At 42.4% G+C, this 16,482-nt stretch overlaps 2 protein-coding genes and 2 non-coding genes across 5 annotated transcripts in view; 3 read left to right on the forward strand and 1 right to left on the reverse strand.

Moving 5' to 3' along the window:
• The window catches only part of LOC108141977 (unconventional myosin-Vb), a 28,828-nt gene that overhangs the window by 10,671 nt on the left and 1,675 nt on the right, over positions 1–16,482 (forward strand). Inside the window, exons 2-7 of one of the 2 annotated variants that reach the window (XM_017265629.2) lie at positions 2,923–3,413; positions 3,728–3,939; positions 10,610–10,908; positions 11,428–12,030; positions 12,896–13,600; positions 14,743–16,423. In XM_017265629.2, coding sequence (XP_017121118.1) covers positions 2,962–3,413; positions 3,728–3,939; positions 10,610–10,908; positions 11,428–12,030; positions 12,896–13,600; positions 14,743–16,423 — 3,952 coding nt within the window. In that variant the 5' untranslated portion in view covers positions 2,923–2,961. Of the gene's footprint in view, positions 1–2,922; positions 3,414–3,727; positions 3,940–4,875; positions 5,964–10,609; positions 10,909–11,427; positions 12,031–12,895; positions 13,601–14,742; positions 16,424–16,482 lie in introns of those variants that run through there. The other variant, XM_017265630.2, reaches the window with a different exon arrangement.
• Trnad-guc lies at positions 8,671–8,742 on the forward strand. The gene has a single exon. It is a non-coding gene; the product is annotated as a tRNA-Asp (tRNA).
• Positions 9,108–9,179, reverse strand: Trnad-guc. The gene has a single exon. It is a non-coding gene; the product is annotated as a tRNA-Asp (tRNA).
• LOC108141978 lies at positions 9,384–10,334 on the forward strand. Its single transcript, XM_017265632.2, has one exon. The coding sequence runs from the start codon at positions 9,588–9,590 to the stop codon at positions 9,999–10,001; it is 414 nt and encodes a 137-aa protein (XP_017121121.1). The 5' UTR covers positions 9,384–9,587; the 3' UTR covers positions 10,002–10,334.

Genomic DNA, 16,482 nt, shown 5'->3' on the forward strand with positions numbered 1-16,482 from the left:
ATATCTGAAGATACTGATTCTCCGTTAGGTTTTTGAATAAATATCTGAAGCTATTGGAATGCCCTAACCATTATTGCATATCTTTGTCCAGACATATCTCAACTGTGGACAACTTCCCACTCGGACGGAATGCGGTTGGAGAGGAAACATTTCTATCTGTCTAAATTTTAGCGTACTTATGAATTCATACCTGAGCTGTGCGAATGCTGATTTGTTGAACTGTTCGGGGCGATTGCAAATTGCCATTGCGGCCCCCCACATGAGAAAGCGATCTGAAGGGCCGAAGGGAGGAGCCGCGGGGGAGAATGCCGCGACCCACAGCAGCGTTTGTCTTCCACTCTACAGATTGGAGTGGAAATTGTATATCGTAGTCGTAGTTAGAATAAATAAATTTACGTCCACGGCCGGGGCAGCAGTCAGTCGGCAGCTCAGCCAGAACTTTTGCCCAGGTAGCCAGCCAGTCATGTGTTCTTAGCGAACGGGTCTGGAGGAACCTTCTCCACTTCTTCACTTCTCCACCATCTCCAACCGCATCTCCATCTGCATCTCCAACTCCCCGCCCTCCACGGTCTGCATATTTATGAGATTTATTTTATTTTATGCGATGTCGCTACCTGATACTGATACCCAGCTACCCAACTACCCAACTGCCCAGCTCCAACTCCAGATTCAGCTCCCCGTGCGCATTTATTAGATGACATATTTTATTCATACTCAAAGGAAGGGGCCAGGCGATTAGCCATGTTTAGATAGCCAAATTGTTCCGGATGGGATGGCCATGGCTATGGCTATGGCTGCCGTTTCGTTTCCGCTGCTGGTTAAGCCGATTTATGGCCAAACATTTCCTTGGCCCATGTAATCTGTCAGTCGAGAGATAGCCTTCATGTGCGGCGGGGAAATGTGGAGCCAATCAGCAGCAATAAGTTGACAAAATCAAAGTACTAGATGGTTGGACCTGTGGGAATAGAACGGCCCTTTCAGGCTCAACCTCTTTCCCCTAAGATAGCTTATGGTCAAATGTTGCGTAATAAACCAGAAGTGGCTTAGATATCAGCGATCTCAGACTTTTACACATGGAGAAAATCAGGAAGAAGACTTTTTGTTTATCACTATAAAAGTGTTTAAAATAAACTAAGCCTACTGTGATTAAAATCGAAGTATTAACTAGTGTAGGTTTAAAGAATAATTAATTTTGAAATTGACTTAATAAATTTCCAAAGGCTATAGTAACCTCTTTGTGTGACAACAATTTCCATTTGTATTCTTATAAAAGTATGTCTAGAAATGTTTTTTAAAAAAATTTAGGGGATGGAACAAGTTTTAAAATTACATGTTATGGGACACAAAATTAATTACCAAACATTATTTATATAATAAAAAGCTACGCCATAGTCTATTACCCAGACTTTTAGTTATCCGTTATTTAGCTACATTTTTGTATGAGTAGACAGATAATGACCGAGTAAACATTTATAACTGACCTCTAACATGCCTAAAAGCCCGATCTTGATCTTTATACAGACAGATCTCGACCTTCATACGGAATGAAGAGTCTATCATGAGTAAAGTGTTTTTAAAAAAATTTTTTAAAATGTTTTTTTGAAAAAAATATGGATGCGGAAAAAGTTTTAATGGTAGTAAAATGTGAAATATATATAATAATATGTGAAACTTTTTCTTTGTGTTCCTTCTAGTCAAACGTTGCCGCCCGCTGTGTTGACATTGAAAAATGCCGACGCCAACGGCTTGGTCTCCGATTACTGCCGCTGATGGCGGCCACATGTGCCTCCACACACGTCCAACACTTTATGACAATCATTTCAGTTAATTGCCAACAGGCAGAGTCATAGTCAGTGTCTTCTGGTAGACCACACGGAGCAGTACCCGACGTGTGGCATAAATACTGCGTCTCATTTGGCCAAACAACTCATCTGTTTAGCCCCGCTTGCAAAATGTTTCTCCATCTCCATGTCCACCTCCATGTCCTGGTTCATTTCCACCTGTAGCGTCAGCGTCAGCCGCAGCCCCGCCCCCAGACCAGATCCATTCCCGTCTAGCTACGCTCCGACCACTGAGCTGTTCAGTAAAAGGCATTAGCGTCCGTGTCTGTCACCTTCGTCATGGTCACGCTAATCGAGGTAATCGGCTGCGCCAATAAAGCGACAGGTTTATGGACCTGCAGACGCGGAAGCCCCATGCAATCCTGCGCCCAGACGCATGCGCACTTGATTTAAAAGCAATTAAAATGCGAATCGATGTCGCGATTGATTTTTCGCCTGCAGTTCGCGGCTCGTCTTGTCTGGCAAAGATGCCAAAAGCAGGCCAAATCCAGCTCAAAGTTAGCTAAATCTGCTTTCGCCAGATGGCAAAGACCCATTTTATTCCCTTTTGGTTCTTGAGGTACTTTTCTTCTAATATGTATTTTAATATTTTTTTGTATATAAAGGGAAGTGCTTTTGTTTTTTATTAAATAGGCATTTGCATTTTTCACCTTCCACAAAACAACAACAATCTTTAAATTGATGGTTACTAATTTAGAAGGTTATTATTAAAATGGAGTTTGTTTTAAATTATTTCAGTTGCTAAGATTTGGGTTAATTTTTACCTTGGTATACATGTGCAATTTGTGTTATAATAAAATTTGTTTGGTTTTTAATCAAAAAGGTATATACATTTTCTTACAAAAACCAAAACAACATTCTATATTTTGATGATAAGAAGGTGTTAGCTAAGCAAACCAATTAGAATAATCTATTTTATTATTAATGGAGATCATATCAGCTATTTAGTTATGGGCTTAATATTTGACCTGCTTTTCGAAATAGTTTTTCGACCCTGTACATTTTTTTTTGGTTCCATTGCATTTCAATGATTTTTTTGTTCATCTTAGTGATTTCTAATTGTAGTTTCCTGCTCTTGCAGATATTGACCTGTGCATGGGTCTACCAGGATGAGGCTGCTATGTTGCTTCCGGACCAGACGTACGCCGACTACGACGTGGGCCGCCACCACCACCACCACCAGCTGCTAACCTTCCACAAGAGCCGGAGTCGCGGCCTGAAGTCGAAACTACAGCGATCCAAGAGCTCCGATGCCAGCAACAGCAGCTACGAGCGAACGGCGGACTTCTTTGAGAACATACCCGACTTTCTGGGGGATTCCCTGCCGGCCTTCCTCTACAGTCCGCAGGAGCAGCAGGATGGGGATGCACGGCCCAAGAAGAGGCGGGAGTTGCGGCTGGACCAGGATGGACTGGAGGATGAGGACGAGGTGCTGGCAGCGGATCAGGAGAGCGAGAGCACCAGTCAGAGCGACAACTGCGAGGAGGACGATGTCCTGCGGCTGTGCGAGGACTTCCTCTGTCGCCATCGCATGCGACCCGACTTCTTCTGCCAGTATCACAAGGCAGTCAGGTAGGCTTGCCTTGCTCTGTGATCTATTAGAATATTTAATTGATTAATGATACTTTATTGCTTTTATAGCTTAAATAAATTTGTGATTTCTGATCAAAAAGGAATGAGTTTTAGCAAACATCTCGCAAACAGTGCCATACCTACAAAATATAATTGGAAGCATTACACAGTTCCTTTCCCAGTTTCTTGAACATATATCAAGCGAGAAGAGTAAAAAAACCATTTCTGTAGTTTTATTTTTTTTAACAAGAAAAATCCTTTAAAAAAAAGTCCTGATTTAATAAGCTTTATTGTTTCGAATTTCTCATTTTTAGTTCAACAACGCCCTCACCAAAGCAAAGGAAAACCTCAACACCAGTTGTGGAATCCAAATCACCGACAGGAAAATACAAAACGGAGTTGAAGGATCTTAAGTTGCACAGGACCAACGCTGTGGTTGAGAGGTTTTCCAAGTTTTCCGCCATTTACACACTGCCTGTGCCCAAGAGGAAGAAATCCTGCAACAAGACCACTGGCAATATAACAGGTAATAAAAAAACAAATATTGGGTAAGTTAATTATAATTATAAAACCTCGGACACAGTAAAGGTGATTTTAAAACCAAACAAACTTATAATTGAAAAAAATATATATATTGAAAAATATCATTGTCAAAAAGTATATTCCCATGTGTGGAAAAAAAATCTACAAAAATCCTTTAACATTACATTTACATCCAGCTGTATTTAGGAACTAACGCATTCTTAAATAAAACGTATATTAAGTAAATTGGTTTGTTGTTCCCATGGCCATAAAAATTGTTCCATATGTAAAATATGTATTTATATGCCTGAATCGGCATTTTGAATATCCAACTGTTATTAATTAAAAAGCAGTACACGGTTTTAAGTAGTGTAAACTGCTTGCTTCCAGGGCTGCCATAGAGACGAACCGGTTATGTGACCGGTTGTGCCGATAACTCGTTCAGCCAGTAATCGACATCAGCCGTCAAGCAGTTCATGGTCCGAAAGCAGTAAAACCGTTTATTTAAAAATTAAATATTTATGTGATTTGAAAATGTATGCCCATTTGACGAGGTTGGCTATGCATAATAATTATTGTAAATCGTGACATAATACTTTGCCGAAACAAAGAACAACTCGTGTAAGCACTTTTAAGAATCAATTTGCATTTTACCTGTAGTGTGTTTGGCGCTGTGGGAATTGCGAAATGCAGCAAGACAATAAACAATCGTCGCTAATTAACACGCGACCAGCAAATCGAGACGGACGGCGGGCGGAGGCCCAAACACTTGACCCCATATTTGAGCAACTGCACGCATCGCATCTCGCAAGGCAGAGCCTTCTATGCCTTTTACCTGCTAGAAAAGTTACCTGCAAAGTGGGAGAGCATTTCAACCAGAGAGTCAAGAGTGGAGAGTGGAGAGTCGAGAGACCCAAGATCGAATTTGAGCCACGAACAATGGCAGATCACCTCAGTCTGCCGCTGGAGTTTGAATCGCTCGCATCGGGTGTTCGCGTTCGCGTTTGCATTTGCATTTCTTTGCATTTCCATTTCCTCACACAACAAACTCGAGCATTCATTATAAAATCCAATTAAAGTTTATAACTAATCGGCGAAGAGGTCACGCGGCTGCTGGCAGTGAGTTGAAAGTGCCACCAGCGAATCCATCACATCGCAACGAATCGATCTGAAAATAAAACGCTAAGAAACTTCGCCTCTGTGTTGGTTGTTGGCTGGTGTGTACCTTGGAGGTATCGCGTCGAGGTATCTAAGCGCACATCTACACTGGGTCTGGACCTGGAGTTAAAGTTGGAAACTCGTTTTTCAAAACCAAAACGACGAACAAAAAAGTCTGCACAAAACGAGAAAATAAGCGCGGTCGCGAAGAAAACAACAACAACAACAGCAACAGGGGGAGAAGAAGAAAAAAAAAAAGCACAATAATATAAAAGAAAAGCAAAAGCAGATCCAGAACCAAAAACACAGCCAAAACCAAAACCAAAACGAAAACCCGTCGGGAAACCGAGGAGCCAAGAGTAAGAGCCAGGCTCACTGTGATTTGGTTTGGTTTTTGGCCGCCGCCGCCACTCGCCCTTCTGCATTCTTTTCGCTTGTTTACTTATTTTCGTGTGCTGTGCTGTGCTGTGCGGTGCGGTGCGGTTGCTTCACTTGTTGCAGCTGCACATATATCCCTCTCCCATATCCACGTATATATATATATATATTTTTATGTGGGTACTCGCATATTCGGATTCGGATTCGGGTTCGGTTTGTATGCCATAGATACGGTGCCTGGCCTGCAAACCTGTTCCTCCGGCCGCGACTCTTTGCTAGTGTGTTAGTGCGGTGTTGTGCCGTAGTGTGTTGTTGTGTGTTGTGCCGAGAGCCTGTATACGAAAAATACGGAATTATTCAAATAAGAAAACCGTCGTCGTCCACACAAATGTTCAACAACGATGGCCACATTGGGCCTGTCAAAAGTCTTCATACTGGATAAATATTTCACCGAATTGCAAAAATTTTGGGAGACGGAGAAGAAGCTGCAGGGTAAGTTAAATGATGTCCCTGCAAATGGCAAGGAGGTTAGTCACGGAAAATTAGAGTTTATCAATGGAAAGATAGGTCAATCCATGGAGTTAACTTGGGAAATGTCAAACATTCTTTGGCAGAAACAACTTTCACGGTAGTTGCTTTGCGATATTTTATTTGGAAATAGGGAAAATCAAAATTATAAAATATCCACACACTGCATTCGAAAGTCCTAAACATAAGCTACTTATAAGGTTAGGCCAAGTTTGTTGCCTAAGTCTTTTAAAAAGTTTTCTTAAGCCAACGATGTTAGGTTATTCGATTCTTAGATACTACAGCAGGGCTCTAAGAATCATTAAGGTTTACCGAAATGCCTTACAACTAACGATAATTTCGGGATCTTAAGGTTTGTTGCTTAAGTCTTTTGACTACATTTTGAATTTATTAAGCTGCCAAAGACTAAAAGTCTAAACAAACCGTAAAGCTTTTTTTGGTGCTTATTTGAGGAGTTTTTTTTGCACACACATTCTATTCTGCACTTTATTTTCATTTAAAACTTATCTATAGTTCAACTATTTATATACTGAGTTAAATATCACTCTTGCTTAATTTGAACAGCTTTTAATTTGCTAAGACCTTCAGAATTGAATGAATATTTTCACTGACCTTAATGGTCAAGCTATTTACTTGATTTCTTTTGTGAACTATCTGTCTAAAGTGTCAGTTGATTGGTTCTTGATTCTTGTCATAGCCATCTTGGGCTACTTGCTTGTGTTTTTCAATCAACCTCCATGCGCATTCGCAGTCGATCGCGTTCATATTCATAACCATCGGCAATAACTACAAACCGAATCCGCTTATATGGGTACCTGGCTGTATGGGTGTCGCTTGCCTCTCGACTTGCAACATTTCATTTGTGCGACGCGACTGTTCCCCCTCCTCACTCTGTTTCCCAAAGACAGATAACTTGTGCTTGGCGACCAGTTTGGGCAACATTGCTACTCGGTTCCAAGAAATTTTCTCGCCATCTCCAACTCTATTGACATGCAAAAAACCTTCTTTTACAGCCCAAAACATCGAGGAAATGCCAATAAAACTGAAAATTAATCACTTAGAAATATTTCAAACTTTTTTTAATGGTGCTTTCGTTTGTGAAATTATTACCACTTAATTTATCTTTTATTCGAGAGGCTTAATAAAAGCCTGATTTGTCGGTCACTAATTGGAAAAGGTCTAATCATCATACGAGCTCTTAAAAGACTTCAAATTGTTTGCAAGACTTCGATGGAAGGCTTTTCTGTACCTTTTTCTGTGGCTTTTGTCTTATATTGCTTGAGTGCAGCTTTGGGCAACAGAAAGCAAAAAAAACCTTCTCTAAAACTGGTTTCCCCTGTCAGAGCTAAAGTCATCAATGATATTGTTTTTTCTGTATTTTGTCGACTATGATTTTGTTGTAAACTCAGCTCTGTCTCTCTGTTGTGGTTCAAAGATACCTTGGTGGAAGGCATACCTTGGCTGGTAGTACTTTTTTCCAAGATTTCCTCGTTTTTCACTAGCTAATTAGTTTTATTTCTAGCTTGGACCGTAAAATTGGGTAGACTGGTTTCTTGAAGCATTGGCTTTATAAATGCTCGTTAGTTTGCCAGCTTTTCGGAGTGTTTGGTTGTAACAATGACCTCTCGGCCCTGTTTTAAAAGTCTTTATAAATCATAAAGCATTAAAAGCTGTTCGTCGAGTCTTTTCATTGATCTTCTGTTCTACATGTACACAAGACTTTTAAATTCTGTTTCCACCTGCCGCCAAACTTGTGTTTCATCTTTGCGCTTTCGGTGTCTCTATTTTTCTCAAACTTCGGCGAAATTGGTTCATTAACATTTTATGTAAATGTTTGCCATCCATATCTATTAAAATGACTTTTGCTGCTCCACCGGCACAAGACTATCCGAGCGATTCGCGTGCATAAATGCGTGTCAGCCTAGGAGAAATTAATCGGTGTGAATTGATTTTCGTTGTATTAAGTTGTTAATTAGATCTAAACAAATTCCTTTTCGCCATAATGAAGGTTTTTAAGCAGAGAGCTTAAGTCTGAACCATTACTACATCGATTACAAAAAAATGCAAAACTATATAATATCAAAAATCTTGAAATACTGTATTTTCTGAAAGTTTGTTTTGACATCTTTAAGATGCATTGTTAAGAAACATAAAAAAATTAAATACTATAGGGATGCTTGCAAATGTAAATACTTAACAAAAAGGATGCTTAACCAGCAGACCTCCTTTAACCTTAAAAAAGGTGCTGACTTGCCTAAGAGTTACTGAGGAATTGAACGCGAAACCAAGCCTTTTTAAACCAAGGAGTTTCTTAACCAGAAAGCTGCATTACATTTTAATTCTCACTTGCCTTCCTTTCACTTTAAAACTGAAAAGATAGATATCTGGCATCTCCAGTAGTCACATGACCAGTACAGAAAGTACAAAATTAACCAACTAGCAACCTAAGAATCAAATAGACGAAACCATCTTTATGGTTCTCTCGCTCAAAAGAGGAGGTGAATATTTTTATATGAATATGTCGCCAAATAATGAGTCTTGATATTACGAGGAGTTTCCAATTGAAGAAATCTATTACAATCTCGATTTCTCTATAGCTTTGAATTTCACAAGACAACTATCAGTATAACATAGATTCGTACATAGAACTATTGGCGCGCGTCGTTCAACATCCTCGATAGTATAGTGGTTAGTATCCCCGCCTGTCACGCGGGAGACCGGGGTTCAATTCCCCGTCGGGGAGGCATGTTGCGATATTCTTTTTTAAATAAGAAACGTTTTACAACGAGTTTGTTACAAATCCTAATAACATTGCTATAATTCCACGTCGGGGAGGCATGTTGCGATCTTTTCTTTAAAATAAGAAACGATTTACAACGAGTTTGTTGCAAATCCTAAAAACATTGCTATAATTTACTTAACTACTGAAATAACTGCCAGAATTCTGTAGCTCATTTTTTTAAAGTTTATTTTAGTATTTTAAAAAATACAATGCGTATTTTAAGGCTATTTCAGTATTTAAATTTAATTATATTTTTGTAACTAGCCTTGAGAAAAAGCATAAAAATTAGGTAGAAAAAAAGAAAAAAAAAGAGCTTTGATAATAATCTCCCCGACGGGGAATTGAACCCCGGTCTCCCGCGTGACAGGCGGGGATACTAACCACTATACTATCGAGGACGGTGAGCGACGCGTGCCCAAAGTTATGTTTCAGAATCGCTGCTTCACTGGTACCATGTCTTGTGAAATGTTGTTATTTTCTGCTATTATAGGCAGCAGTCAGATTTTTCCTAAAACATACAATGGGAGTTTTTAAAAACTATTTTGAAGTTTTAATATATATGTTTAACAATTTCTTAAAATTCAGTGGTGAACTGTAACAGCTAAATGATGATTAAAAAGGCATTGGCAAGCCTTCATTTTAATTTTAATCGCAAACAATTACATTTTCTTCCGTAACTTATCATACAGCTCTTGAGTCACCTGTCTAATGTTGGCCAGCTACCTTTAGTTATCTGCCAGTTTTATTGTTAGTTTTCATATTAAATACGTTCACTATTAGTGTTTAATAACATTATCAATTTCAAAATGATAAACGAACCTATCCCTGAGGTGGACATGAGGATTGTGGCCCAAAATGCAGAGCTTCAACGCCGAGCCATTCTAGGCTTCGCGCCCCGTATTGGATTGGCAACAGTGGACTACGACGATCTGGACAGAATTGACAATTTCTATTTGGAGTGTCAGAAGTTCCGTGACTATTACCGCGATCCGCACAACAAACTTCACAAGCCCTCGCGTTTCCGGCAGCATCAGGGAAAGTGTGGTATCAAGCTGGACCATAGTGTCCAGCACTTGACCCAGCCGATCCGATGGGTGGAGGAGCAGCGGCCCCTGGTCTATCCTCTTTCGAAGGACACAGCCTTAAGGCTGGGCATGCCAATTCCTCCCATGATCAGTGGGCGATACGACAAGTCCTCTTCCTTGTCCTTCCTTCACTAGACCATGCATTTCCGATGCGTTAGCAGAAGAGCTGAGGTCCTCTGCGAGGACTTCTTTCAATCCAGTGGAAGGCATCTGGTGGATACAAAAGCGTTCGCAGAGCATCTGAGCTCCTCTGTCAACGTTTGGCCAAATTAAAATGGTCAACTAAATTGTTCTGTGCAAATTTTTCCATTTAAAACATAAGGAGTATAAATATATTCTGTGGAATATTTTATGCTTTTATTGGGCTAATATACATTTTTTTCACAAGCTTAGGGTATAGTCTGTATTATTACATGAATAATACGAGTTGAAAAAGATAAAATGTTTTAATCTAATTTAATATTTTCTTGAAGAAAGCAAAGATAGATTTTTAATTCATTTTATTGCTAAGCCTTGACAACAGAAACTGAATTTTAAACATTGATTTTTCATACATTAAATAAAACAGATGGTTTTAAAAAAGAAGCGGGAGTGGTTCGACAAATTGATTTCACATAGGGAAGACAAAAGTAATAAACTAACTAAATTTATTAAATTAAATAAACAGTTCAACTTCGACAAGCACCAAATTTGCCAAATAATCTAAAAATTAAATATTCGAAAATGCATTTTATTTGTTTTAGATGCATCTTCATCCAACGAGGCAGTTCATCTGCAGCAGCGTCTCAAGAGCTTGAGCACCGAGCTGGTTACCCTGCGAAATCGTCTGCATGTGGGCCAAGGACCGGGTCCGAATCAGACGCCAAACCAGGGAAATGGCTCTCAATCCCACAGCTCCCCAGGTGGGGCCAATGCGGGTCCGAAGGCCAACAACTTTGACCTGAATGCCTCCAGTCCGAATCTTAACCTGAGTTCCAGCGGCGGAGGACTTTCCGCCAGCGCTGTGCAACAGCACACCAATGGACACCACACGGCATCGAAGGTAAGTTAACTAACTTAAGCTTAACGTCTTAAAAAAAGGCGGACTTCTGGCAGAAATTATTCATTAAAAATTATACTTTTTCCATTTTGCTAAATTAAAGCCCATAAACCAATTCAGCTTAAATTAGCTATTAGCAATCTAGTATTTTTCTAGAAACTTTGAAAGAAACTTAAAAAGGTATCTTAAATTTATAAATTACAATAACTTAAAAATATAAAACGTTTGTTATTATATTTTCTCTTCTGTACATAAAGATATTTACTATTTTTCACCCGGCTAACAGAACTTAAACTTCAGTAATGAGTGTATTTCAATCATCTTCCAAAATCATAAATATATTAGTAATAATTTCTTTGTTTAAAATCTAGTAGTATCCTAGAAACTTTTTCAGAGATCTAAAACATTAATTTCTTTTAAAATAAAAGTAATACAAGTGGTTTTAAATGTATAGTTTTAAAGTAATAAGTTTTAAGTATACCTATTATAAAGATATTTTCATTTTTTTCTCCCGTTAAACAGAATCACAACTTCAGCCAAACACTGCCATCAAACTCCGGGGGAGGAGGAGGAGGCGGAGTAGGCGGAGTAGGAGGTGGGGCTGTGGTGTCGTCGAGGAACACCTCCATTCCACACCCACTTCCGCACCAGCTGGTCGAGAAGCCGGGCCTGTCGCACCACCAGAGTGGCAGCGGACATGGCCAATCCACTGGGACACTGCCGCACTTGAGCAGCATGGGAAACATTCTGGGGCATGGTTCCCACTCTTCGCATGCCCCGGTCAACACCACCAACTGCAACTCCAACACGCTGCCCCTGCGATCCTCCAACTCGGGACACCTGGGCACAAATGGAGGCGGCGGTGGTCACCATCTTAGCCACGCCCACAGCCAGCAGTTGCCATTCATCCCGCTGCCGAAGCCCGCCAATCCCTGCCAGAGTGTCAAGACGCTGCCCTTTGGATTCGGGTTTGCCGGTGGCCAGCAGAAGCTGCAGCAGCAGCAGCAGCAGCTGACCAACCCCCTGCCCAAGGACATGCAAGACCTCATCCACCTCTCCGGACCGCTCACCGAGCACGCCGTGATGCGAACGCTGCAGGCCCGCTTCAACGAGCAGCGGTACTTTGTGAGTATTAGCGGGATCCGCCTCTTCAAATCACTTCCATAGACACCGAAGATCGGGAGCCACCACAAAGTAACCGGTCCCTGAGACGGGTCTTAAGCAATTATTGTGATAGTTTGCCATTAAAAACCAACTCCGTTTGCACTCAGCCCCAGATTACTTGCTAATTTCGACAATTACTCGTCGGTAGGCAAAGGAAGTCGATCTGGTCGACACGGGGAGGGTAAGATTGTAACCGGAGTTGCGGATGAGGTGCGAGCATATTGCATATACATACCCGGTGGGACTTGGATCTAATCGGGTTTTGTTGGCAGCGTTTAAGCCTCAAACATTGTCGGCTGTGCCTTTGCTAAAGTCTCATTAAAACAACTATAATCATGAAGTTGCCCTCAACCCGTTTTGATTAGATTTCAAAAGTTGTTAACTTAATTTGTAGAGCAAATTTCAGTTACTAAAGACAATAAAAAAATAATATTAATAATATAAAACACTTAAAAAATACTAAGCTTTAGTTATTAAAAATAAATATTTGCCAGTTTAAACTTTGAATTCGATTGAACATAGATCAAAATCTTTTAAAATCCATTGTTATTTTGTTAAACATTGAAATGAGTTATAATATTAACAATTTAAAATAATCTACTAGTGAATTAAGCAAATGCAATAATGAGTTGTTTGTGATTTTGTCTATGAAATGTAATTTTTATTCCAGAAATAACTATCAGATATCCTTTCAAATTGCTCGCTGACCTCGTTGTTTGAAGTATAATTCACTTCTTAATTCCTGGGAATTATGAAAATTACCCGCAAAACTTTTGAGTCATCCGGCTAATTAATGTACTGTCATTTATCTTGCGCGGTGTTTCAGACGAACGTGGGTCCGATCTTGCTCTCCATCAATCCGTACCTGGATGTGGGCAACCCGCTGACCCTCACCTCCACCCGCGCCCTGCCGTTGGCCCCGCAGTTGCAGAAGATCGTCCAGGAGGCAGTGCGTCAGCAGAGCGAGACGGGCTATCCGCAGGCCATTATCCTATCGGGGACATCGGGAGCGGGCAAGACGGCCAATGCGATGCTGATGCTGCGCCAGCTATTCGCCATTGCCGGCGGAGGACCCGAGACGGATGCCTTCAAGCACCTGGCCGCTGCCTTCACGGTCCTCAGATCCCTGGGTTCGGCTAAGACCACCACCAACTCGGAGTCGAGTCGCATTGGACAGTTCATCGAGGTGCAGGTCACGGATGGGGCCCTCTACCGCACCAAGATCCACTGCTACTTCCTGGACCAGACGCGCGTCATCCGGCCGCTGCCCAAAGAGAAGAACTACCACATTTTCTACCAACTGCTGGCCGGTCTCAGTCGGGAGGAGCGGCAGAAGCTCCATCTGGATGGCTACTCGCCGGCCAATCTGCGCTACCTGCGAGGAGACACTGGACAGAACGAGAAGGAGGATGCGGTGAGGTTCCAGGCGTGGAAGACCTGTCTCGGCATCCTGGGCATTCCATTTCTGGACGTAGTCCGAGTCCTGGCCGCCGTCTTGCTGCTCGGAAACGTCCAGTTCATCGATGGTGGGGTGAGTAGTAGTAAATAAAATTAAATAGTAAGAAAATGTAATATGTTTCATAATTGAAATATGTTTTTGAAAGCAGCTTAAACACCTTCAAAATGTATTATATACTTGAAATTAAATAGCAGAGAAAGCATATAATATATTTCTTAAAATAGCATCAATATCTTTTAAAATATATTATACATTTAAATTTAGACAGCAAGAAAATGAAATAGTAAGAAAATTAAATATGTATTTATTATTAACATATATTTCTGAAAATAGCTTCTGTATCTTTCAAAATACATTATACATTTATATTTAAATAGCAAGAAAATAAAATATGTTCCATATTTTACATATATTTCTAAAAATATCTTCTCTAGTTCTTTTAAAAGAGCCATCTACAGTTCATTTTAATGCAGTACCGCCATCTATAGGAGATTTTACTTTATGTATAAGTTTGTTGTTAGTCAACATTTTCGCCGATGCTGACTTGGTGCTTTGGTTAGAGTGCTCGCTCTCGAATCCGCTTGCGCGAGTTCGAATCACACTCTGGGCATTTCACCACATTTCCAAAATTTCTTGCGCTGATGGTTTGTATTAATTTACAACAAGTGGTAATTTACGTCTGAAAACCCCGTGTTTGACACTTGTTTTTCTGAGCGAGAAATATTTTGATTTCGTTTATTCAATTATTTTAAGAAACATGGTAATGAAATTAGAACGCATTAAAATAAAAATGAGTTTCATTTTTTAACAGAAACAAATTTGTATTTAATATAAAATTTAAAGTTTGAATATGCTTCCGTAATTTTGAATATCCTCTTTGTTTGAAATCTTTACCATAATGATTTAAATGCCTTCGGAATGGTTTTATTTTGCCAATTTGTATTTAAAGATTAAAGCACTCTGAAGTATGCTGCACAGGCATGCTACGTTAGATATAATGTTTATTTTTTAAGGCTTTGCTTTGGTTTACAATACTTATAGCTTAAATCAACTTATAAAATAAATTGGGCCGATTGCAGAATTAATACATTTTCGATAAAGGAAAGGTTTTTTGAGTTTTTTAGATTGGTTAGATTATTTAGATAATTTTGTACCCAGAATTAAAGATAATGTTTTATAATCACTACCTAATAAGGCATTCTCTTATCTCGCAGGGCCTTGAAGTGGACGTGAAGGGGGAGACGGAGCTAAACTCGGTGGCCAGTCTGCTGGGCGTTCCGCCGGCAGCCCTCTTCCGCGGACTGACCACCCGCACCCACAACGTGCGCGGCCAGCTGGTGAAGTCCGTGTGCGGCGATGGCGATGCCAACATGACGCGCGACTGCCTGGCCAAGGCGCTCTACTGCCGCACAGTGGCCACCATAGTTCGGCGGGCCAACAGCCTGAAGCGCCTGGGATCCACGCTGGGCACGCTCAGCTCGGACTCGAACGAATCGGTCCACAACCAGGCGGATGCCGCCTCGCAGCACGCCTCCACAATTGGCGGCGGCAATGCGGGCTCCAAATCAATGGCGGCCCTTAACAATGCGGTCCGCCATGCCACCGATGGCTTCATTGGGATTCTGGACATGTTCGGGTTCGAGGAGCCCTCGCCACAGGCACACCTGGAGCACCTATGCATCAACCTGTGTGCGGAGACCATGCAGCATTTCTACAATACGCACATCTTCAAATCATCGGTGGAGTCGTGCCGCGACGAGGGCATCGTGTGCGACACCGAGGTGGACTACGTGGACAATGTGCCCTGCATCGATCTGATATCCTCGCTGCGAACGGGTCTGCTCAGCATGCTGGATGCCGAGTGCTCGGTGCGGGGCACGGCGGAGAGCTATGTGGCCAAGCTGAAGGTGCAGCACCGCAGCTCCACACGCCTGGAGACGAAACCCACCGCCGAGCCGCACGATCCGCGCATGTTTCTCATCCGTCACTTTGCGGGGCGGGTGGAGTACGATACCACCGACTTTTTGGACACCAATCGCGATGTGGTTCCGGACGATCTGGTTGCGGTGTTCTACAAGCACTCCTGCAACTTCGGCTTCGCCACCCATCTCTTTGGCTCCGAACTGAAGGCCCTGTATGCCCAGCAGCAGGCGCCGCGGGGTCTCAGCTTCCGGATCTCGCCCACCTCGCATTCTGATCTTCTCAACGGGGACGAGCCGGTGTCCACTTTGACGCAGGACTTCCACACCAGACTGGACAACCTGCTGCGCACTTTGGTGCATGCTAGGCCGCACTTTGTGCGCTGCATCCGCAGCAATGGCAACGAGTTGGCCGGCAGCTTTGATCGGGCCACGGTGGTGCGACAGATTCGATCGATGCAGGTCCTGGAGACGGTCAACCTGATGGCCAGTGGGTTTCCGCATCGCATGCGCTTCAAGCAGTTCAATGCCCGCTACCGGATGTTGGCCCCCTTCCGCCAGCTGCGACGCAGCGAGGACAAGGCTCTGGAGGACTGCCAGCTGATTCTGCAGTATGCCCTGGAACAGCCACCGGTGCTGGATGGCTCCGTGACCCTGGCCTGGGCGCCCGGCAAGCGGCATGTCTTCCTCAGCGAGGGCATTCGCCAGCACTTGGAGCACTTGCGAACGGAGATCCGGCACAAGAGTGCCACCCTAATGCAGGCCACCTGGCGCGGTTGGTGGTGGCGCAAGAAGGTGGGCAGTGGCGGCGTCAAACGCTCCAGAGCAACCGCCGGCCACCACCCAGGACCGGCTGCAGGTGCTCCGCTCCCGGCTGCCAAGACGAACACAGCCCACAATGCCAGTGCGCAGAGCAAGGCCGCATCATCCACAATGGCCGCCTTGGCAGCGGTGGCAGCTGCTGCCCCCAGTTCAGGTGAGGATCCTAATGGCATGAATCCCATTCCCAAACTAACCGAGTACTGTGTTTTCCAA

This window comes from Drosophila elegans, unplaced genomic scaffold (assembly GCF_018152505.1).
Source record: "Drosophila elegans isolate 14027-0461.03 unplaced genomic scaffold, ASM1815250v1 contig_814, whole genome shotgun sequence".
Lineage (NCBI taxonomy): Eukaryota > Metazoa > Arthropoda > Insecta > Diptera > Drosophilidae > Drosophila > Drosophila elegans.

What these genes read in the sequence shown, in the direction of transcription:
- LOC108141978 (XM_017265632.2), top strand. Translation starts at nt 9,588, where the DNA reads ATGATAAACGAACCTATCCCTGAGGTGGACATGAGGATTGTGGCCCAA.